Consider the following 25,824-nt stretch of genomic DNA (forward strand, 5'->3'; position numbering starts at 1 on the left):
GTGAGGTTGTATTGGGACTAGTGGTTAAGATGCCCACATCGAATATCAAAGCACTTGGGCTCAACTGCACAACTATGCCTGACCTCAATGCCTGCTGAGACCCAGGAGGTGGTCATGAGTGATCAAGTGACTGAGCTCCTACCCTCCCTGGGAGACAGGGACTGAGTGCCCATGGGGGAGCTGATGCTACTGTGGGCACATGTGAAGTGAGCCAGGAGATGAAGATTTGCTTTTCACTATTTTCCTGTCTGACATTTTTTATTTTAATTTTTAACAGCAGCTATGGATGCTTGTAGTCTATGAGTGTGGTGCTAGTTCCTAGTATGCTATTCTCATTTCTGTGAGATTCTAGAAATCAGATAGAATTGTCAGATATTCACAACAAGAATTTCAATACGTGGATGCATATCTATGCTAATGCCAGCTTAAACCTTTACAGCTATCATTGCCATGAGTGAAGATTGCTTTCCCGCACTTAAATAACCTTTTCACATGGGATACAGGCTATTGGACATTGACGAAAAATATAAAGACAGAAAGAATAAAAGATACAAAGATCTATAAACAGGAGTGAGTTATTTTCCCTCCTTAATGTGGGAACCCTGTCTTTTTATTGCTCACTATATCATTTATACTGTGTGTAATTGGCCATTGACACTGATGCTGAAGAAACTATTTACTGAATACATGTTTTGAAGAAACAACCCATTTTTCTCCTTCTCAGGAGACAGACTTTGATATCTCTCTAGGGAGTTATTCACAGATATTCATCAACTATCAACTGTGCATTGGAGGCACACTTCCAGGTTTGTGAGTATTCCAACAAACAGATAGCTCTCTATATCCTAATTGTAATACAAAATTTCATATTTTCCACTCAGAAGTTCTGTCCCAATGTTCCTTCCCTTTTCCTGATTAAATTAGAAAAATTAGGTTCAGATCATGTGTGCATGTGTGTTTGCAAATCAGAACTGGAAGTACTTGATGCTGTGGAGATCAATATTTTAAAAGACTTGAGACTATTTCCTACTATTTCTCTTACTAATAAATTGCAAAATGTTATCTTATTTTTATTTTTTGCTAGTTCTTATAATAAATTCCATCAAGTCTTTTCATTAGCTTAAGTTGCTTTACTGATACATTCTTTTACCTAATACTCAAAAGTATATTTTCTCTTTCTTCCACAAAATTGAGAATTCACAGATTAGAAAACTTGAAATTATATTTAGTTGAGGCCAGTTCCAGGAGCTCATTGCTCTTTCACAGGTGTTTTGTCTGAACATTCTCATCTCTGAAAATTTATGTCTTAAAGTGTAACCATCCTGAGAGAAGATTGTTTATCAGTGAAAATTCCCATCCCATCCGATCATGCATGCTATCATTTGCCAGTAGTATGAAGATGCAGAATGATTGGAATGCTGTTGTTGCAGAACAACATGGATGCTCCTAGATTCTCCTACGGTCTCAATATAAGCATGCTGTGCACCCATTAACTAGTTATTCCAGTTGAGCCTCCAAACTCAGCTTTCGCAGCTTTCGGCTCATTCCATTATACATTAATTAGATATCATTAGGTCATTCTATTGATTAAAATGTTCCAATGGCTTCTCCTAGGTTTCAGATAGTATTCAGTTGCATCATCTTCTATACAACCCTCTTTTTTATCTGGAATAAACCACACAGATCCTTCCTTTTAGTTCTTCTGAATGACTTGCACAATACTAAATATATACTTCTGGTGTTCCATGCTTGTGTTTTACTCTTCCCAAATTGTCTATTTCTCTTCAATTACTTTCCCCAGATACCTGATATTTATTTTACCACATGTAAGTGAGAGCATTATGTAAGAACCAGTTTACCTAATACTTATCTCTGTCCAACTGGATGCTATATTTTCTTTTACTGTTCTTAAAGACTTGTGGGGGGCCCTGCTTAGATAGTGGCATTCACACTATACAGTCCACAGATTTCACTTCCTTGAAAGACATGGTCAGCTCCTCATTTAGCTTCATATTTCATATGAGGCTCCATTCTTACCATATGCTAGGCACTAGAGTAACTGATGTGGATCAGTGGCAATGAGTGATTCTTAAAAGATTTATTGATCTTCTCCAAGAATTTGTATACAGTGGAGGGAGGAGTGGTACCACAAGGTAGTGGTCTGTGCTTCCACTTGCAGTTCTGGCATCCCATCTGGGTATCTGTTCAAGTCCTGGCTTCTCTATTTCTAACTCAGCTCCCTACTTATGCCCTGGGAGGATGACTCAACTCCTCGAGCCCTTGCATTCATGTGGGAGACTCCGAGGAAGCTCCTGAACCTGATTTTGGATCTGCTCAGTTCCAGCCACTGCAGCCATTTGACGAGTGAACTAAATGATGGAAAAATCTCTTTATCTGTCCTCTCAGTAGCTCTACTTTTTGAATAAAATTCAATAATAAATCTATTTTTTTTAAGATTTATTTGTTTTTATTACAAAGTCAGATATACAGAGTGGAGGAGAGATAGAGAGAAAGATTTTCCATCTGATGATTCATTCACTCCCCAAGTGATCGCAATGACCAGTGCTGCACCGATCCAAAGCCAGGAGCCAGGTACTCCCTCGAGGTCTCCCACAAGCAGGCGCAGGCTCCCAAGGTTTTGGGCCGTCCTCGACTGCTTTCCCAGGCCACAAGCAGGGAGTTGGATGGAAAGTGGAGCTGCCGAGATTAGAACTGGCGCCCATATGGGATCCTGGTGCAATCAAGGTGAGGACTTAGACCGCTAGGCCACCATGCCAGGCCCAATAAATCTATTTTTAAAATGTGGGTCCTCTTGGGACTGGCACATGGCTCAATTGGCTAATCTCTCCTGCAAGCAACTGTATCCCATTTGGGTACTAGTTCATGTCTTGGCTGTCCCACATGCATTGGACACACTTTTTATAGCTTGGAAAAACAACGGAGGATGGACCAAAGCATTGGCTCCCTGAACCTACATGGGAAATCCAGATGTTGCTGGCTCCTGTCTTTCATCTTGGCTCAGTTTCAGTCACTGCAGCCATTTATGGAGAGCACCAGCAGATGGAAGATTTTTCTGTCCTACTCTCTGTGAATCCACCTTTCCAATAAAGATCAATAAATGCTTCAAAAAATATAGTCCTCTCAGGAAAAAATAATCAGTTGCCATAAATTCTACATACCTATTGTTATTGTGCATGCTCCGTGATGGGATATTCAGTGATGAAGAAAACAACATTGATGTTCTCAGTGAATTCACTGTCTAGTAAGAGCGTGGCATAAAATCAAATAATTGCAATACAGCATGATATATGTAAAAATCAAAGGCAATAAGCACTAGAATTTTACAACTTTGAAGGAGCAAAGGATGGAGTAGAAATAAAAAGCCTAGAGAAAACTAAAAAGAAAAACTAAAAAATAATATATTATATTATTATATAATAATAACAAATATTAATAATCATAATAGTAAATATATGCTACACATTATTCTAAATGATTTTACACCCAATAATTCAATTCAGGTGACTAATAATCCCTTCATGGAAATATGAATGACTTCTTAGCTACTATAACAGTATCACAGGTTGGGTGGTTTTAAACAACAGAAGTTGATTGTCTAACAACGCTGGAGGCTAGAAGTCTGAGATCATGATATCCACATGGTTGGACTTCCTAAGGACCTTTGTTCTATAGTTAACAATGATCTTCCTGTATCTTCACATGGTCTTCCGTAGCCATCCCTACTGAAGCCCAAAATTCATCTTCTAAGAACATCAGTGCATTGGACTATGGTTGACATTTATGATCTTGTTTTATGTGCTTCTTTTTTTATTATTATCATTTTATGATGTAGTGCCATAGACTCCTGGTATTTCCCTTACACCAGCCCCAATCCCCCCTCCACCTAGTTCCTCTATATCATTACTAAAGTATAGTTGTTTTATGTACTTCTTAAGATCATGTCTTTAAAATGCAGTAATTCTAGGACTAGAAGTAAGAATTTCGACATGAATGTTGGAAGGATACAATTCAACTTCTAACATATTATAATCTGTTTTGCAGTAAAGGAATCTGCTACACAAATAAATTAAGAAACTTCAGAGCAATTAAATATCACAGAGTTTGAACTCGAATACTTTGTTCCAGAATCCAGGAGGATAATGTCTATAATTTATTCATTCTTTGTTAACATATTTGTTTTAAAAAATAAGAATACAAATCGTTGCCTTTTGAAATTAAGACATCATCATCCTATTTGTGGTATAACAGAATTCCTGGAGCACTTAAATATCAAACTTCTGTTATATAACTTAAATGTAAATATTCTTTTCTAAAAGAAAATTAAAACCAGTTTCTTATATTAAGTTCTAGTACTGATTTTGCTGTGTGCGAGAAGAGTGGCCATAAGGAACCAAGGCTGGATACTCACTGTCAGATACTTCCCTAAGAACAGTGCACCTCTAACCTCAAACATATCCCGCTCTTCTTTGAATTTGGTTATTGTCCACGATTTACTCATATTTAAAATAAGACTTTCAAGTATTATCCCCTTGCTCCTCACAAAATCAATGCTAGAAATTTTCAACCATACTTCTTAAGAAGCTTTATATTTTTTGCTCCTTTTCTTGATCTCAAATCCCAGGGCCAAAGCAAAACCTTTGTATTTTTCTAAAGTAGGACCTTGCCTTCTTGCCGGTTCATCCACAGGAATCCAAGGGTCACAACAGGATGCATGTAATTCCCTTCACACTGGTTAGCTGGCTGTGCATGTGAGATGTATTGAAACATTCCTTTCAAATTGCTTCACAGGCACTCACTAGCCTCCTTCAATGGGATATTGCCAGGTGGTCGTGGATAGGCCAAGAACTGAATTCACAATCCAATGTCAAGGTCATTGTCTTTGACCCACTTTTTTTTTTTTTTTTTTTTTTTACCCAATAAGTCCATGCTGGCCTGTTAGTCTTCATGGATAGAGGCAAATACAAAATACTTTAAATTCCAACATGAAAAATCACATGGCATTAGATTTTCAGGACTGGGATTTTTATGTTTCTGGATTCAGTCCTCCTCTGCAAAAATATGCCCAGATCCAAAAAAGGGGAAATGACAGAAGCTGCCTACTTGCTGCTTCCCTGTGTAGCTCTTAGAAGGCTACTGGCAAAGGGATCAAAACAATACAGCTTTGTCCACCGTTATGCTCTAATTTCTAATTACTAACTTCTTGCATGTTAGTGGAAACACATTAAATATGAAATAGAAAACCTGTGCTCCAGCTCTTTCTCTGCCAGCTGGGTAAAGTTGCAGATGTCATGGAAATCTGCACTAGAACCCTAGACCTGCACCAACTTTCCAGTTGAGAAATAGATCCTTAACTTTAGCAGTGTGAATAAAATATTTGCCCTTTCCATTTGCTCAGGCTTACATAGCCACCTAGACTACAGTGTTGTGGTGCAGAAAAGGCTTTACTGTTAACTTATCTTTCTGGGTTATCACATGAGATCCAGAAGGCAGTGCTAACTAGCCTATGCTTGTCAAACATCTACTGTATGCTTCTAAACGCTGAGGAAAAAAAGTCAAAGATGTGATTCTTCAGCAAGTTGGTAGCCCTGATATGGCTGTACATGCTTTGAAACAAGCAATGCCTCTGGCAGAGTTGGAATTTGCCTTCTCACAGGAAGGAAGCAAGGAAGGAGGAAGGGAGGGAAGGAGGGAGGGAGGGAAAAAATATACCAGGGGATTGTGAATCTGGTCAAATAGAAGCAGAAGCATTGAGTCCACTTAGGCAGTGAAAGAAAGGAAAGAACAAAAACACCAATAGCGAAATATGGCACATCAGAAAAATAAACATATGTACATCAGCGAGAGCTGGGCCCAGCTGGATCCCCTTACCAATTTGATCAATATCCTCTTTTCTGTATTCTATTTATCCATTATGATTGCATGTTATGTCTTTTCTAGTATTTGTCACTTCCCTGATTATGTTGCATAGATTCTGTCTGAGTATAAACTGTGTGCCTCACGAAGTCATCAGAACACCAGAACTCTTCAGGTATTAAAAGAAAATAGCTGTCTATCTCTTACATCACAAAATGCAATCTATGACCTTAAAGACATAGAATCTGGACAGCCAACTGCAGTAGAAATATACATGTGCTTGCAGCTGCAGAAACTCTCCCACCATCCCTTCTAAGCACATAGAAGAGAGGGCAGAAGATCCTATCACTCCATGTTAACCCTGGTTGCACTACTAACTAGCTGTACCCATCAGATTAAGATTTTTCATGGCAAACCAAAGATTTTAGAGGAAACAAACATAAATTATGGCTTTTGAAAATTTAGAACTATTTTATCAATATTGTCTTTTTATCTGCAAGTATTACTACTCAACTTTAACCTTCCTATTTCACTTTTGTTTTCGTAACAATATTAGTTTGTAACATTCCCCACTAAATAAATGGATATACTAACTTTTAGAGAGATGTCACAGATTAAATGTAAGTAAAATTATTTATTACTATTGAAAACTGAGGCTTAACTAAAGCAGTATATAAGCCAAGAGAAAAGCTAGAAGAAGAAACAATACAGAATAGGAAGGATAGAAAAAAATTGCCTTCTTATTATTCAACAAATCTTGAGTGCCGAGAATTTTATTGGCCACAAACCTCTCAGGCTGTGGTTCTCAAAAACAATATTATTTTAACTTCATCTTTTCTCCTGGTCTTTCATAAAGATGAAATCAGAGAAAAGTGATCCCAAGTTGTCCTATCTTCATTTTCTCACTACTTTTGAAGCTTCCATTATGATACACAGGTTGATGGTTTCTCAATTTATGCTTCTAAGAAAATCTTGGCTTGAAATCCAGGCTCAAATATCCAACTTACTAATCAATAGCCCCATGTAATTGTCTGAAAAGAATAAATATAATGCATTTAGAATCGCATAACTGCTTCACTGTATGCTGTTTCCTTCATATATGTCTGGGAAAAATAAAATCTCCGGTGGCATATGACAACTTGGGAGATTTTCTATGGCACCTTTCATGACTACCTTTCATTTGTTCTGTTTAAATGTCCATATATCATATTTCTTCTGGGCTGCTTTTTAAAATTAATTAATTTGAAAGTGAGAGTTACAGAGCAAATGGGAGAGAGAAGGGGAGAGAAGGTGTGAAAAATCTCTCATCCACTGAGTAATCCCCAAACAATCCTAACATCGGGAGCCAAGCTGGTACAAAGCCAGGAGATTCATCCAGGACTCCTTGGTGGATACTGAGGCCCAAGGACTTCAGCCATCCTCGGCTGCTTCCCCAGGGCTGCAGCAGGGTGCTGAATTTGAAGTGAAACAGCTAAGATCCAAACTAGCACCCTCATGGGCTGCCGGCACTGCAGGTTGCAGCTTTAATTGCTATGCCACGGCACCAGTCCAGGACTGACTTCTTTAACTCCGATAATTTGCACATGCATCAGCTGCTTGTCTATCTTAATTCATTCTTGTTGTTATTGCAGAGCATATGAAATGGAGTAAAAAGCAAACAAGCAAAAATCCTGAGTTTTTTTGTTTGTTTGTTTGTTTTTTACAGTTTGGGAGAGTGTGAAGTCCTAGATTATGAGAGCTTTATAGTGCTTTATCCCATGGTGAAAGATACAAAAGCAAAGGAGCCCAAGAGGGCAGGATTTCAAGAGCAGCCAGGCTCACTCTAGTAAAATGCCAACTTCTGGAGTAACTCCCTCCCTCCTCTGTAGCCTCCTTTACCCATTTGTGAGGGCAGAGCCCTCTTTGACCTAATGGCTTGTTCTTAGGACCTGCCTCCCAACGCTAGTGCTTTGGCATGGTTATCAATACATGATTTTTGTCCCCCAACCTTTTCCCAATGATGTGTCTATAGAATAATTCAGCATAGAACATTGAATTATCAGCAGCCACCATAGATATAGTGACTTCCTGCCGCACAAATATTTCTAACACGGATTCTATGGAATTGCTGAAGGTGGTTTTACCCCTTCAGCTTCATCTGAAACTATTTTCTCCTTGCTCTACATAACCAGAAAGATGTTTTCGGCGTCTAGACTTTGTTTTGTACTTTACATCAAAGGTCCCTTGAAAATTCTACTCTATCATTCAGAAACAGTCTTCTATCACCTCTCTAAATATTCTTTCCACAGCTCTTGATTTAAATGCACCATCAAAGATTCTTCCTGAGGCTTCAGACTAGATGAGGCTTCCCCTTCCAATCCTGTTACTGTGGTGCTGTCTTTCCCAGAAGTTGCCACTCTGTAATTATAGATTATTTATACATTATTTATACAATTACTGATGAGAATTCGCCTCTCTAATGTAAGGACCATGGGACAGGGAATGCCAACAATGCCTGGTACAGGCATTTATTATAGTTACTCAAAATATATTCACCCATTTAGGTAAAAACGAATGAAAATGTGCTCTTTTTCATATGCGTACATAATATTTTTGTCAAGTTAGTAGTCGAGGATATAATAAAAAAAATTCCTAAGAACACAAGTGATTTAGGATTTCTTGTTTATATTTTTAAAAAATATTTTAGAATAGGTTTTTACTTGTGGAACTTTTGTGTAGAGAGAATAGTGTTCACACATATTCTATACCTATTTGTCACAATAAATAACTATTGGTAACATTACTGTTAACATAAGTTCACACTTTATTCAGATTATTTAATAGATACTCAGTATACTTTTCTATTCCATCAATTCATTCAGGGTGATATATTTAATCTTCTTATTTCCTTAGTCACTTCTAGGCTGCCACAGTTTTTCAGAATTACTTCTTTTTCCTGAGACCTTGGCAGTTTGAAGGAGTACTATTAAGATTTTGAAATGTCCCTCAGTTGGGATCTATCTATCTGAGATTTTCTTCATGGTTACACTGGGACTGTATGTTGTTGGAAAAAGATCATCTCAGGAAAGCAACAAGCCTTTCACATCAAATCACTGGTGCCTATCACCAACTTGGCATTCTTGATGTGAAACATGGTCTGGTTGTTGGGTTTCCCCGGTGGCTAATAACTCCACCATTATCTTCGCTGCAATGTTTGGATATCAGTAGGGATTTTTTATACCACTACTCATTAGTAGAATATCTGCTAGATTATTTGGAATTATTCTGTATAGTACATAGACCTGTGTATTTCCTTAAATTTATTTACTTTGATAAATAATTCTATATAAAAAATATATAACATATAACAAATATATATATAAGTAGATTTATATAAATGGGACTAACTATATTTATTTTATATTTTGGGTTATATATCAATACTACTTTATTTTGTGGTTCAAACTGTTTAAGCATTGGAAAATAATTACACTTGACTCCTATGACCTTGACCTACCTCTAACTTTGTGATATTGCTGTTGTCATCACTGTTATTATTTCTGAAACTGCAAGAGCTTCAGTGCTCATCTGTTTAGTACAGTATTCAAAAAGTTGACAAAATGGATTGAATGATAAAGTTGTATCATTGAGGCAAACCATTTTGTTTTATTACTTAAATTTTTGATAGATTTAGTTTTTTTTTTTTTATTGGAAATGCAGATTTACAGAGAGAAGGAGAGACAGAAAGGAAGATTTTCTTCCACTGGTTCACTCCCCAAATGGCTGCAATTGCAGGAACTTATCTGATCCAAAACCAAGAGCCAAGAGCTTCTTCCAGGGTCCTACATTGGTCCCAATGCGTTAGGGCATTCTCAACTGATTTCCCAGGCCAGAAACAGGAAGCTGGATGAAAAGTGGAGCTGCTTAGACACAAACAAATGCCCATATGGGATGCTTGGTGCTTGTAATGGAAGGATTAGCTAATTGAGTCATTGTGCCAGGCCCTTAAGCAAACAATTTTAAGTGTGTGTGTGAGCAGTTTTCAAACCATTAATGAAAATATGGTTATGGAAAGACTCTACATGATTTTAATTTAACATCTGAAAAACCTTTTTAATTCTGTCTCTATGGTTTTTCTTTGACATGCATTTGTATTTACTGCCCAGTCTTAGAATCCATTATTTCTGCATGAAACCATAGTTCTTTTGATCAGAAAATCTTTAGTATGCAATATCCACTCTTTCTTCTGGTATTTCATTATGTATACATTGCATCTTTGAAATTATCCTGCATCAATTGTTTTATTCTTCCTTTGCTCTTTGCATTTCATGTTGGGAAGGATCTGCTGAACTCCAAGCTTGCTGATTCCTTCCTAAACTGTATCATGTCAATTGGGAAGACCATTAAAGTCATTTTTTTTAACCAATGTAGTGTTTGATTTCTCCTGTTTTAGAGTTTACATTTCTTTGTTGACACTATCCATCTGTTCTTGCATGTTGTTTACTTTTTCCATTAGAGCTCTTCACATATTACAAGTTTTTAGAACTCCATGTCTGATGCTAATTCTAACATCCTAACCATGTGTGAGTTGGATTATGATTCCTTTGTCTGTTCTTTTTCCTTGCCTTTTGGCATGCCTTGTAATTTTTACTGCAAGTCAAACATGTTTCATCAAGTTATAGGTACCAAGGTAAATATGTGTTTCACATTGGGATTTATACTGATGTCTCAAGGATTTAGGTTGTATTTAAGGTTTGCTGTAGCCTCACGTGCCAGAAACCTCTTATTTCCTAGTGTTTATTTTTTGTGTCCAATCTTGATTTAATTCTTTCCTATACACTCATCATTAGAGACAGTTGTGTCAGTAACTTTTGGGTATAATCCACTATTGTTACCCTGGAACTCTGTTGGCATGGTGGTAAAGTCTTAAGAAGTTTTGTAAAATATTCTGAATCAGCCTTCTTCTGACCAATATCTTGGTGCTATAAGCGTCACAGGTGTTCACCTGCTGTGGCATTTCCTTCCTCCTCCTGTACTGTCTCATGGTCCCTTCCCTGGATGCAGCATTTCTAATAGAGTAGTTCCAAGCATGACCCCCTCTCTCTTTCCCTTTAGGCTATACAGGAAGCTTGAAAAGGGCTAGCCTCACCAAATTCCTTTCACCAGCTGGGATAAATCTCTGTTAAAGTCATTTCCTCTGGGGTTATAGAGAAGCATCTATGCTAATTTCAACATGATTCCTTTCTTCCTCTCCCTCATAGAGTCAAACGAGATTTTTTTCTGCATATGCATAAACTCAAACATATGTGGCAATTCCCCTAACACTGTAGCCTGCAGGAGTTTCTCATGATCACCCCTAGTGCAGTCTCTGTCCAACTAGTCATAAACATACATAAACAGTGCCTGCCATTTTATGGATCCAGCTGCTTCTGTGCCTTGTAAGCAAATCCCAGCTGTGTCATTGAGGATGTACTTATCTCTCCAGCTGGGATGCTGACTGCCCTCGGTTCTCAGTTCACTACTGGGTCTAAGAAAAGTTGCGGATTTACAATTTGTCTTATATTTCCTTAATGGAAATGTGGTAGTGACCAGTGTCTTCACGTCTGATCTGAAGCTCTAAGTTCTGTATTTCTGTGAAATACATCTACCATGTTTCCATCAATAGCCATCTTTGATTTTTCCTAATTCCTCTGTTGCGAATTCCCTTGTAGTTCAGATTTCTAGAAAACTGTCTAGGTGCAGTTTAAACAAATCTTTAATAGGTGAATTTTTTCCCTACATCAGTTTGCTTATCTAAGTTAAACATAAGTATTCCAATGTGAGTCATTCTAGACATGGCTTTACAAAATGAACTGAAGACAAGTCAATGGCAAAGCATTTAATCAAGATTAATTCTTTATTTTGAAAGGTTGGTAGGGTGAGTGAACACATTAATGGTTTCATCCATTAAATTTTTGGTCTAAGAATTTGATGTTCTTGTTCTATTGGTAAAGAATTTTAATTTCTTAGTAGAAACAAAAGTATTTACAAATTGAATACTAATTTTTCTCAGTTGACAAAAGGTACACATGTGCCTCCAGCCTTTACCTTGTGGCACTTTGTATATTGATCTGCTCTCAAATCATTAAAAGTTTAATAGTCAAAATGAAAAGATATTGGTTACTGGAGATCTTCTCATTCAAAATAAATGCACCAGTTTAAAATACAAGATATAACAAAATGTTTAGAAATTGCATATTTGTTTTATGAAAGGCAGAAAATGCACAATTCCCATTGGCTGGTGCACACCCCAAATGCTTTCAGTGATCAAGGATGGTCCAGAACAAAGTCAGGACGTAGGAGTTCAATCTGGGTCTCCTACATGGGTAGCTGAAACCCAAGCATTGGTGCTATCACCTATAATATCCAAGAATGTCTATTAGATAAAAGCAACCTATATAATAAGAACTTGAACCTAGGAACTCCAATATTGGATGCAGCAACCCAAATAACATCTTAACCGGTACACAAACTCTTGCCTCCACCTAAACTTTAGAGAACATTGCCAGTTAGACAATTTCTTTCTTGGTTTAAAAAAAAATGCGAAAGTTATATAAGCATGTTTCAAAAATGAGTTAAAACAAATGTACAGTAAGTATATGTGATTTTCTTTTGTCTATTTCTGTTGTCCAGATTATACGTAATAAACAAATCATGGGATTATGTAAAGAATAGTACTGAAGTCACAACAAAACATAAAAGACAAATTCCTAAAATTATGTCTGTTCTTAATTTTTCCCTCAATGTCATGCAGTCTAATATTTGCACAAAGCCAATTCTCTTTGTTAAACTTTTAACTGTCCACTATAAGCTCTACAATTTATTACTCCATGCTTGCTGTACATTTTGAACACTTAGTTTTTAAGCTCTTGTCCCAGAACTTGCATGCCATGCAGATCAATGTTGCCTTATTTGAACAAGAAAAGAATTGTTAAGACAATACATAGTAACCCACAAAATCCTGGAGAAGGAAGTTCAGAGATAAGTGGAAAAGGGGAAAAGACAGGTGCCACATTTGAAAACCTACTGGATCCACATTTTAGGTGTTTGGTAATCCTCATTACCCACTACTAGAGTAGTTTCCATGGTCTTCGCTCCTTGGTATCACTATGTCCTGTCTAAAAGGCATGGATGAATATTTAGTAGTACATGAATGATGTCATCATCATCTTGCTTTCTGGAAAACTAGCGAGCAAAGTAGCAGCCTCAGTTCTATCATTTGAGGTGAGCGTTTGTGTCTCATGAGGCACATTATGAATATACTTCATCAAACATCACAAAAGCTGAAATAACTGGATTCTGCCCCACACCGCAGCACACTACCATGACCAAATAATGACCCAATACAAAATTTGTTTCCAATTCAGCTTTATGTGATTTTTCTTAGACTTTCTTGGGAAATCTATTGAAAGTGATGACTTAACTATCAGTATTTACACATAGCATTTTGAAGATTCTAGGCCTTTTGTGTAAGCTTCATTCATCTCCTAAGAAATTATGCTTATTTTTTCAAAATTGTTCTCAGTATGCCTTTCAAATGAATGAGTTTCTTCAGAGCTTGACAGTGCAAACTGGAATTTTATAAAATATTTTCAGAGTATGAGGAACATATTTAGTATATGTCCAGGTTTTTTAGTTTTAATAAAAGCCTTGTTAAGAATTTAAAGACATCTCTTCCAATAAGAATACTTTGAGTGTTAATATCACTTTTTTTCTACAGTATTTTTGAACAGTGGCTCCGGAGGCATCAACCACTTCAAGAAGTTTACCCAGAAGCCAACGCACCAATTGGGCATAACCGGGAGTCTTATATGGTTCCTTTTATACCTCTCTATAGAAATGGTGATTTCTTTACCTCCTCTAGAGATCTGGGCTATGAATACAGCTATTTACAAGATTCAGGTAAAATTCAATTTCTATCAGATGAATTGCTGAATATAATGTGACCAACTTCTTTTGAGATAGTATAAAACCTTATGTTTCGTCAAAGTTAACAAATTAACCTCTAATTTTTAAGTCAGAAAAGTGCATTAGAATCCTTGTTTTATCACCAAATTACTACTTGTTACAAATTGGCAGGACTTTTAAATTTCTATCCATTCAATACAGGACATTTTGTACATGCCAATCATCGGAACAGCACTGGAAACAAAGTTTTTATCACCTGACTACTATGTGACCTTAGAGTGATATATGAAAAATACCTAAAGCAAGACAGCATAAAGTAATCATAAAGAATATTTGGGAATTTGGGGGGGGTATATTTGTGAAAATGTTTTAGCCTAATTAATGATGACAATCACTATAGCTATTACAATGTTAAGTACCATAACTATGATTATGATAATCTGTAAAACACTAGATAGAATTAGTATTTAATCTGGCCTCTAATGTGGGATTATATACAAATGAAGGACAGAAATCCCCCCCAAAATACCTGCTACATGCAGTTTCAATAAATGCTTTGTTATGTAACCACATACTAGATATTCTTACCATGAAAAAAAAATGAAGGATGCAGATTCAAAGAGAATTTAAATAGTTTTCCCAGGATCAAACACTAATGTATGAAGGGGGCAGATCTGAACTCCAGGAGAACCTCCTCATCTCCTTACACAATGCTTTCACTCTAATACACAAGTATTAGCTACCCAATACAGAACAACAGAGGGTTAGAGGACTCAGTAAGCATTGACATTTAATTAGAGGCATTGATAACTTTTTAAAACCTAAATAAAAACCTATGGAAAGCAAAATTAACAAAATTTATGAACTTTCTACCACTTGTAGTCAACTCCAGTAACATATTAATGAGTGGCACATGGTTCCAGATCACAAGAAGCTCCAAATACAACATGGAATTGAGGCAATTATGTAAGAATGTACAAAATACCAGACTGTTTATGTGCAATGAAAAAAAAAATATCTTAAAATCTTGTCGGAGTGCCAAGGAGAAAACAATGACTTCGGAATAGACCAATCTCAAAGGATAAGGCAAGGCATAGAAGAGTGTGCGGGCAAGTGGCAGACAGAAAAGGACAGAGAATTTTCTAAATGAAAAGAATACCAAGAACAACAGGTAGAGGTAGAATGTGCATGGTGTATTCATTGAAGCCTGGATTCTCCTATCTGAATCACACAGACAATGGAAAATTACATTGAGAGAGAAATTCTATGATTTCAGAATAGCCTTTTTATATGCCAGGAACATTTTCACAAGTATTATCTGAATTTTTTATTTAAAAAAATTTCTTAAAGAATTATTTTTATTGGAAAGTCAGATATACAGAGAGGAAGAGAGACAGGGAGGAAGATCTTTTGTCCCACAATGGCCAGAGCTGAGCTGATCTGAAGCCAGAAACCAGGGAAACCTGGTCTCACACACATGGGTGCAGGGTCCCAGGGCTTTGGGCCATCCTCAACTGCCCTCCCACGTCACAAGCAGGGAGCTGGATGGGAAGGAGGGCCAATAGGATTACAACCAATGCCCATATGGGATGCTGGAATGTGAAAGATAGGACTTTAGCCGCTAGCCACCAGGTCTGCTTTTTGTATTATTTCCTTAAATCTTCATGACTACTGTATGAAGTAGGTACAATTATTTATTTTTCCTTTCATAGACAAGAAGACATAAACTTAACATAAATTATCACAGCCTGAGTATCTACTCTGTGAAATAGCAGAATTAATATTTACAGCAAACAGGGGAACCTGTATTTTACCAGTCAACCCTTTGGCAAACCATCAGTTATGCACATATAGGTTTGAGTAAACCTTTTACATTATGCAAAGGTACTAAAATAGTTGCATAGAAGATAACTTTTTTTTTCCTAATCTAGAGACTCTGGGAATGAGCATTTTGAGAAGACAGAGCAGTAGTGAAAGAGCAGCATTTTATAAATCAGAAAGGGGGAATTCTCAAATGTCATATTTCCCCTTCTGTAAAAGCCGCAGCACACAAAGAAAGCAGCACATTGCTAACTATCTTTAAAAGACCCATCATGTAAGATTTTGCAGTTTAGTCCCTGTTTCTATTTCCAGAATTTGTCAGATCCTCATGGCTCATGCTTTTGAACTTGCTGTTGTCAACATCAAAATACTGATCTTATTTCTTCATTTGTCAAATTGTCAGATATGAAATAATTTTATAATCAAATTAATTCCAATTTTATAATTTTTATACAAATGAACCTGTCCCCTTTCCATCTATGCTGCAAGTTCCACAACATCATTTTTATCTTGCAAATCTGTCCCATATATTAAATGGTACCTGGAATGAGTTAAAAGTAATAAATCAGTTTGAGTGTAAATGAAACTTCCTTGAAAAATGTCACGTTCAATACCCAGGTTAAGTTTAAATATATATTTAAAAACAGTATCAAGGATTCTATCATGCCGGGTCAATATATATTTACTTTACGTATTATTCTTTTGCATATGTTTATTGAATAATTATGTTAAACAAAGCACTGTCCTAGATACCACAGATCCTAGTAAACATTAGTCTAACTTCACAGAAACAATAGTGAAAAGGATAGTAAGTACTTATCTAATGACTTACTTAGAAATGTGCCAATCTCTCTAACATCCCATGAAGTTATATTTCAGAAGCTAGCAATATGACAGGAAGAGAGGCCAATGGGAATGCAATGACAAGATCCCAAGGGAGGGGCCTGCCTGTGTCTCAGCAGCCAAAACTGCCACAAATGGCTCCTGGCTTCAGCCTGGTTCAGCCCTGGTGGCTGAGGTCATCTAGGATTGCAAGCCAGTCATCAGGAACTTTCTTTCCCTTTCTCTTTTCATCTCATTAACTCGCTGGAATCCCATGTGGGCACCGGTTCTAATCCCGGCAGCACCACTGCCCATTCAGCTCTCTGCTTGTGGCCTAGGAAAACAGTCTAGGATGGCTCAAGACCTTGGGACCCTGCACCCATGTGGAAGACATGGGGGAAATTCCTGGTTCCTGGCTTTGGATCCGTGCAGCACTGGCCTTTGCGCTCACTTGTGGAGTGAATCATTGGATGGAAGATCTTCCTCTCTTTCTCTCTTCCTCTCTGTATTTCTGACCTTGTAATAAAAATAAATTTTTAAAAATTGACAAAAAATGAGACTAAAAAACAGTAAGAAGATGAAGTGTCATAATTCAAGACTAAAAAGCTGAGAAGAAAGTCTGAATTTTAATTTCAAGCCATTAGGAAATAAGAATGTTTCAAAACAGGGAATCCTTTAGTGACAGTAAACACTGAGAGCACTTGGAATGACTGGAGTTGAATAATAAAAATCTGAATAAATGGAAATAGCCCTTTAAAATTGTGAAAGCATTTAAGGCGGATCTCTCATAATAAAGAATGTAACTTCTATGTATCCTGCATATCTTTGGATGTTTAAAATACATTATGCATTGAGGCTGGCATGTGGCACAGTAAGTTAATGGGTGGCTTGTGATGCCAGCACCTCACAGAGTGCCATGTGAGTCCTGGTTGCTCCACTTTTGATCCAGCTTCCTTTTGCTTCACCTGGGAGACAACAGATGGACAACATAAGGGAGGGGCCTTATGATTTTGGTGCCTGACACCCATATTTTAGGCCAAGATGGAGTTCTTGGCCTATAACCTGCATGCCTCTTTCTCTGGCACACACACACATGCATGTTTTTCCTTTTAAATAAGTAAATAGGTTTTAAAAAAATAAATGTATTGTGCTTTATACTTTGTGCTAAGAAAGCAACAACAATCTAAGCTAGAGACTGTCCAATTTTTAAAATGATTTTAACTATTGAAAACAGTAAATTTCATGTTTAACAGAAATACTTTTTACATGTTCATTCTTTTTATTTTTGCTCTGTTGGATTTCATTCTTCAAGATTTAAATTAATATGTAAAGATAGATGTTTTCATTATATAAATAATGTTAACTTTTTGCAAGCCTTACTGACTTTCTAAACAGTGCCAGTATTATCTAAATTATGCTTAATGATTTCTAAGGGTTGTAGATGTGTCTTAGCCACAACTGACAAGAAGGCAGGTCCCAGAGACAGGGGAACAAAAAGTAAGAATTAGGACTTTGGCACTGCATTCTCCAGTTAATCCAAAAATTTTTATTTTATCTTTTTTAATGTTAGATTTCAATATAAAAGTATTTTTAACAAGTTCTCATTGCAAAAAGAATATCTCCACTTTAATCTTTCTGAAGGTTATCATATTTATGGGTAATAGTGAGTTTCTCATTTTAAATTTTATTTCATGCTGCTAGCTATTATTCCCAAGATGCTTAATTAATATTTCTTTTTTCCCTTGACTTTTGGATTCCATTTTTGTTACATATTGTTTACCTGTAATCCCAGAATCTTCTATGAAGATACTTAATTTTTCAAAACTTTAGGACATCTTCAAGTGTAAATTATGGAAACTCTGTGCACAGACTACATCAAAAGGAAGATATCGGTTTACATAACCCAGGAAGATATGCAAATTTAACTGATGGGAAAGGTGGAAAAGTTGTTGAGACTGTAATACAGCAAGATGCAAGGCACTGAGTGTCTGAAGACTAGGTCTCTTTCCTTGCATTTTCTAGCTTTCTTCTCCAGCATTTTTGTGCTCTTCCCCTATTTTGCACAGATTAAGAAGTACAGCTGGCTTCAGCTTCTTAGCCACCTTTCAAGTCCAGCACAATGCACATTAAGTGAATAACATCTTTAGTTGTAATAACTCCTGTTGTCTTATAATTCCCCATTTCTTCAACTTTCTGGGAAAATAAAATCACGTTTGGGGGCAAATTCCTATCTAACATTTTCTTTGTTTTAAAAATTTAAGTGCTATTTACATTTTAACCAAGTGGTGTTTTATCTCTTTGCTTACTTTCTTACATTATTTAGCTAAAATCTGTTTTTAAGATTTAAAACTGTGACCTATAAGAATTCAGAGATTGCCCAAATGCCATGGAGTCTTGGGGAGCATTCTACGATTACTAAACATTTCCAAGTATTATATAGTCAGTGAATGTGCAACAACCCAAAGACCCTGACTGAAGCATTAATAATACAGCAGTGTCCTGTAGGTAATTAGATTTGCTATAAAATCAGCAACCCGAACGGTAAACAACAGCCAACCTTTAATTGAATCCACAATTTCCACCAGGCACTAAGTAATAAATAGATGTTGCCTATAAACCTTAAGAAGTTTGTCTTTTAAAATCACTTACTTTTTCTACACTGATGCAGAGGTGAGTATTGGGTTGTAACAGGCAGTGACACACTGGTATCCAAACCCAAGTGTTTGATTTGCAAAGTCCCACACAAGGATGAAGATGGTGGTGGTCGTGGTTGTAGCGGTAACAACAGTAAAAGCATTGGGCTGTGTTTCTGTTTCAGACACAGATTTTTTTCAAGGCTACATTAAGCCCTTGTTGGAACAAGCCGGTCGGATCTGGCCCTGGCTCATTGGAGCAGCTGTGGTAGGAGCCGTCCTTACTGCGGTGCTGGCAACATTCGTCGGTCTGCTGTGTCATCGCAAGAGGAAACAGCCTTCCGAAGAAACACAGCCACTCCTTATGGAAAAGGAGGATTACCACAGCTTGTTGTATCAGAGCCGCCTGTAGAAGCCATAGAAAGCAGAGCAGAACCAAAAGGCCCTACCTCACTCTAACTCAAAGTAATGTCCAGGTTCCCAGAGGATTCCCAACAGACACCACTGGTATCAATCAGAATTGTAAGCTGTCACAAAGTGAACCTGCTCCAGCACTATCCACAATGCTGGTCAAACACACCTGCTCGTCCTGCTGTTTCCAAATAGTCCTTTATACTGTTTTCCCCAAGCTCATATCTCCAAGGAAAGGGTCATTTATGTTAGTGAGTAACTGCTATTTCTGTCTGAATAAAAGTACTCTTATGAAATACTGGAATAATTTTTATTTTTACCTCTTGAATGTCTCAGGATATGCTTCTCTTTCACCGTTTCTTTCATTTGAAATAAAACACTAACACACTGACATGTGTAACAAAGCCAGGGTCCCAGAAACTGCGATAGGTCTGGCATTGAATCTGGGCCTGCCTTTCAACAAAGTTGAGACCCACATACATAATATCCTGTACTTCCTGTTAAGGCAAAGGCCCTATGCTTAGCATTCTTTCAGATTACATCAAATCCTTAGATTACAGCTCCGTTGTAAAGATTTTAAGGTAAAGGAATGACACAGATCAAAGAAGAGCCAAGACCTGACTCTGACTCAAACTAGCATTATAATCAACGTAGGCTGTACTTCAATGCTAGCCTCTTACTTGAGAGCACTGTAGAACTAAACAGGCAGACCTGATCAAACAAGGTAATAACCAAATTCATCTTAGACCCAGAGAAACAACACTCCACATATATATTCTATTTCTATCACAGATCAACCCTAGGAAAGCCAAAATCAATGGACCACTTCGAGATCCTCCAACAAGCTGACCATGTCCTTTGAACTATGACATGCCCTTATTTACTTCTTCACACTCAGAATGGTCAGCTGCCTAATTCCTTGTTCTGCAATTTGCAACATTTATTTTTTCTAGCACTCCAGTGTCAGTGATTGGCTTGTTCCATGTTGGATGGGTCAAGTGATTTTTGCTCTTTTTATATTCCAGGGTAAGCAGAAACTTGCAAATATTTTAAAGATTATTATTATTATTATTATTATTTTGGAAAGGCAGATATACAGAGAGGAGAGACAGAGAGGAAGATCTTCTGTCTGATGATTCACGCTCCAAGTGAGCACAACGGCCAATGCTGTGCCAGGAGCCTCTTCCGGGTCTCCCATGCGGGTGCAGGGTCCCAAAGCTTTTGGGTCGTCCTCGACTGCTTTCCCGGGCCACAGGCAGGGAGCTGGAAGGGAAGCGGGGCTGCCGGGATTAGAACCGGCACCCATATGGGATCCCGGGTGTGCAAGGTGAGGACCTTTAACCACTTGCACCACCGCTCCGGGCCCAGAAACTTGCAATTTTTATAAAGGCATCTCATGGAAAATCAGAAATTAAAAGTTGTGGATTTGGTATGGATCTGTAGTCATCCTCCAAGAACCGCCATTGTCAGAATGAATCTAGCTGTGCAAATTTCCTGTGTCTGGCAAAAACAATCTAGTGAAGAGTGGGGAATGGCATTCTTAGCTTCTTTGAGGGTAAATATCAGAATTATATCCCCAACTTGATGCATGTCTTGAAAGCAGGCAGCATCTTTAAGACTAGACTCAACTTAGGAATTGAAACTAATGAAATTAAGATAGAGCATGAAATGAAAAGAATTTGGATAATGACCTGCAGAAGGTCCTAAAGAAGAGCGAGCAGTAATCAGGGACTCATAATCTCAGAGCCTATGTGTGGGTGCAGCTCGACAGCCTAATTAGGGCCATGGTGATATCAGCCTTGAAAAACAATTATGTGTAGATCACTCCTCCAGGTTTGCTCTGAAGGCAAAATTTCAGCTGATCGTTCTTAATCATTTCTGAAAAGCACACTGAATATTACATTTTGAATAGTTTTGGCAAAGCATATTGAATAAAAGTCCACTTAGAAATTTTGCTACTGACAGGGATGTGTAGAAAGTTTTCAAACCATAGCCAGTTCCCTCTTTATCACTGCATTGCAGCATGGAGCAGTGCTTGGTTTCTCTAGCAGCTCAAGGTAGTTAATTGTGTAGCACCTACATCTGTGATAAAAATCACCATGACTTTGACTCCATAGTTTTCTAAATAAAATTACATGACTGATATGACAGCATATTTGACAGTTCAATTAAATTCTAATCAATGTTATAGTGTGGGTTTGTTTTGCTTGCTTTGCTGTGGCCTTTACAAATTGCTTCATTTTCTTTTTTTTTTCCACCACTGCATTGTTAAGCCAACTTTTTCAGAGAGAAAAATAGCTGTCACCCTTTTGTTTCCTGTTTTGTTTTAAAATTAATTTCTAGGACTCAACCTTTCCAAAGAGTCAAATATATAATTCTCCATCTGCAAAAAATAGCAATGTGATGGGTACAAGTCGTTTCAACCAGTGTCTCCAGCAGGCTGACAACTGTCAGTGCGCATGTTTTTCAATAGCCCTCTTTCCTTGTTTATATGGGCTATGATTTGTTAGAATGACTTTGTCATCATAAAAAGCGCCCTGTAGGGCCACCTATTGTAAGCCAGTGCTATTTTGGAGGACAGAGCAGTAGAACAAAGTTCCACTCCCTCTCTCATTAGACTTCTGAAAGTTGTTAAAATGAAAATGTAAAAGGGGATATTTTTCATACGCTTTGTATTGCTTACTTTCAAAAGTTTTTCCTGATTTTTATGAAGTAATAAAAAGAAAAATTCTTATAGAAAACAATGAGGGCTCAAGGGCTTTCCAATTATCTAGCTATGTAAAACTATATGGGAATAATTTAAGTATTTTCTTCAAAAAAATAGTCTCATTAAAACTCTATTTAGAGTCTGTGGCCAAGGCTCAGTGGCTAAATCCTCACCTGATGCCTGTCAGGATCCCATATTGATGTCTGTCTGTGTCCCAGCTGCTCTACTTCTCATTCAGCTCTCTGTTTGCAGCCTGGGAAAGCAGTAGAGGGGAGCCTAAAGTCTTGGGACCCTGCACCCATATGGGAGACCCAAAAGAAGCTCCTAGATCCTGGCTTCTGATTGGCTCAACTCTGGCTGTTACGGTCACTTGGAGAGTGAACCAGCATGTGGCTCTTTCTGTAAATCTGCTTTTCCAATAAAAAAAAAAAAAATTCATCTTAAAAACAAACAAAACATCCACAAAACTCTACATCTACATAGTTCATGTTATCTCCTTATTTTATGAGTTGTTAATAATGGTGTAAGAAATTACTTCATGTTTATCTATTACATTTTGTAATCATAATGATTTGTAATATTTGTTAAAAATAAACATCAAAGAGGATATCAGTGAGTGAATCACTTTGATATTGTGCGTGCTGCGCTGAGCACATTACATACATTAACCCAGGTAATCTTTATGATATCAACATGAAAATAGATACTTTTCCTATTTTTAAACAAGAGCCTTGTGGTTTAACTAAGTACCTTGCTCAAACAGTATTACATACATTCAGTAGTTTAGGTAACTTATTTGGAATGTGAATTCAGTTATTTCACAGTTATTCTTAATCACAAATTTAATTGCTTCATTTTATTATATTAAAAAGTCACAACTGAATAATTTCTCACCTTTGGTTTTGTTTTTAAAGCAGGGCCAGGAACAGTATTTAACAATGAAGGAATAAGTCCATATTCACACATGAGGTGGGTTGTCCCACACGAGAAATACCTGATCTGAATAGGCCTAAAGACTCACCCTCAAATCCGAATGGAAAAGCCAAAAAAAAAGATAAAAATAAATACCTGCCACAGGGTGTGGGAGAGTTCTCTGAAATCCTTCCATGGCAAAGTGTAGCTCGCTCTACTGCTTTCCGGAAACAAGGAGAAGGATCTGCAAGCAGTCTGTGGAAGAGAGCACCCTCTCCTGCCTTCCACCTCTTTTTGAGGGAGGAGATAGCAGTCCAATCAGAGGTATAAGCGGTTGGGGCTGAGCAAGCGCCCTGGTGGCAGACGCAACAGGTGCATCGTAGGGCGGTGGGTGTAGCAGCATGACTATTAAAGAGATAGTGTTACATTGCAAGGATAGTTAAGAATTCCAGCTTGCCTAAACTTCATTTTCTGCACACTTAAATAACTGGTTTATTTTTGTTATTTCTCTTTACACTCTATCTTGCATTTTATGTATGATCCTTGTTTAGCACTTCATTTGTTTTTATTTACTATTTTATCAATATATAACATTCAATGTGATTTGTAGGTACAATTGTAAGAGTACAACAACCTTCCACTCCTTTCTCTCCCTCCTCCTTCCTTGTGCAAGTTTTTAAAATTAACTACTGAGATAACATATGTTAAATTCACACTGCAATAAAAGGTTTAATATTTCATTGGATAAGATGTTTAAGCAGTAAAGGCAAAAATTTAATAAAATGATCATTTCACCCATATACAGTAAATTATAAAGTACTCTCAGATTATTTAAACTGTGGTAGTATAGCATTCTTTAACAAAGAAAAAAGGCTTTGTTTTTATCTGAAATGCAGATTTACAGAAAGGAGAGACAGAAAGATTTTACATCTGCTGGTTCACTTCCCAAGTGGCTTCCGAGCCAATCTGAAGCCAGGAGCCAGGAGTTTCTTCCAGGTCTCCCATGTGGGTGCAGGTCCCAAGGCTTTGGGCCGTCCTCCCCTGCTTTCCTAGGTGACAAGCAGTGAGCTGCTGGAACAAGAACCAGCGCCGATATAGGATCCTAGCGCATGCAAGGTGATGACATTAAGGTATTGTGTTGGTCCCGCAGTATAACATGTTCAGCCACTGGTTTGACAATGGTATAAAACAAAGTTTTCCTAGGACTGGATATCCCCTAATTTAGTCCATTTTGTTGCAAATGGTAGAATCACATTCATTTTTATGGCTGAATACGCTACCCCTTCTCCCTGTCTACATAGCTAGGAGTGCATCTCTATTACTCAAGGTACTAAAGGCTGAATGAAATCTTAAAACTGTCCTTTAAAACATCAAGGCAAAAATCTTAAGCACTCGTTTTCCCACACTGCTGAATCATTGTATGTGAGATGCACAACATAAAGAATTATAAACTTAAGCAAGGAGCTCTGTTCTCTGAGTTTATGGAAAAGGCCTCAGCTGGGAGCAATCAGGAGCTATCAACACCAGTAGCTGGGGAGATGAGCGCTTCAGTCCTAAAGGGAGCAGTACAACCAGCACATCCCAGCATTCACTTCCCATGGACACGCTTGCATCTCTGTTCTCCCCATCTTATTTTCTTTGTGAAACTTAACTTCAGAATGCCTGCAATTGTTGACAATTTTCAAGTTATTTATGTGCATTCCAAGCTTCATTTCAGAGTTTCTGAGACACACATTAACTTTAATGTCCTGCAAGCAATAAAACTCAACACATCTAAAAATTAACTGTTCTAGAAATCATTTCCTCCTCCAAACTTCACCAGTTAATAAGTGGCATGTATATGGAAGCCATTTGTCATTCCATGAAATTTGGAACTCTCTCCTGATGTATTTCGCTCCTGTCTCCTACCAGCTGGAGATCAGGCTCCGAGGACTTCAGCAAAGCCAAGCAGTGGGCAGCTAGGGTGGATATCAACATCATGTGCCAGTCCTTGTAATTAAGGTTTTCCTGTGCTATTGTAATGAAGTAACACAAATTGAGTCTTTGGGTGAAGTTCCATGTGTTTTCTGTTGTCTTTATTGAGTCTCCATTGCAACTTTCACCCAGTTAAGCATTCTCCCAGAGCAGTCATACAAACTTACCATTTGACAGTCTATAAAAGCGCAATCATCCTCCAGCAGCTACCTTTCTCAGGGAGCCCTCTCAGCGATTTTGGGGAGATCTGTTTTCTCTGCTAATCGCTTCGCCTCTCTTCCCAGTAAGGCACTCTGCACACTCTGCCTTGTCTATAATCCTGGTGCAACTCGGGCATGAGACATGGACCTAAGCAAGCAGAATCAGTCTCCTGTAACATTAGGATTGGTTGAGGTACCCACGTAAAGACAACAGTCAAGGGTGGCCTTAAGAAGCATTCTGAAGTAGGACTTCAGTGCTCAGAAACCTATCATTAATATGAAGTAAAGACTCCATCACTGTTAGAAACTGGAGTGTGAACTGTTCCTAGCATGATAGAATAGGCAGTTAGCCAATATTGCATTCATGTTAACCGAAATGGGCTTATGAAAGGCACCTATTTTTATTTGAAAGACACATTTTTTAGAGAGAGAGGAGGAGAAACAGAGAGTGAGGTCTTCCATCCACTGGTTATCTCTCCAGATGGCTGTCATGTCGAGAGCTGAGCTGATCCAAAGCTAGAAGCCAGACTCAGCAGAGAGCAGA

General features: G+C 37.6%; 1 protein-coding gene across 1 annotated transcript in view; it reads left to right on the forward strand.

The window, feature by feature from the left end:
- TYR (tyrosinase) overlaps nucleotides 1-19,521 on the forward strand; it is a 73,925-nt gene extending 54,404 nt beyond the window's left edge. Inside the window, exons 4-5 of the mRNA XM_040964228.1 lie at nucleotides 13,613-13,794; nucleotides 19,262-19,521. Of these exons, the coding sequence (XP_040820162.1) occupies nucleotides 13,613-13,794; nucleotides 19,262-19,488 (409 nt within the window). The 3' untranslated portion in view covers nucleotides 19,489-19,521. The remainder of the gene's footprint in view (nucleotides 1-13,612; nucleotides 13,795-19,261) is intronic.
- Nucleotides 19,522-25,824: the final 6,303 nt, after the last annotated feature.

The sequence above is a fragment of the Ochotona curzoniae genome, unplaced genomic scaffold (assembly GCF_017591425.1).
Source record: "Ochotona curzoniae isolate NIBS_2020 unplaced genomic scaffold, NIBS_Ocur_1.0 scaffold_3223, whole genome shotgun sequence".
Taxonomy (NCBI): Eukaryota; Metazoa; Chordata; class Mammalia; order Lagomorpha; family Ochotonidae; genus Ochotona; species Ochotona curzoniae.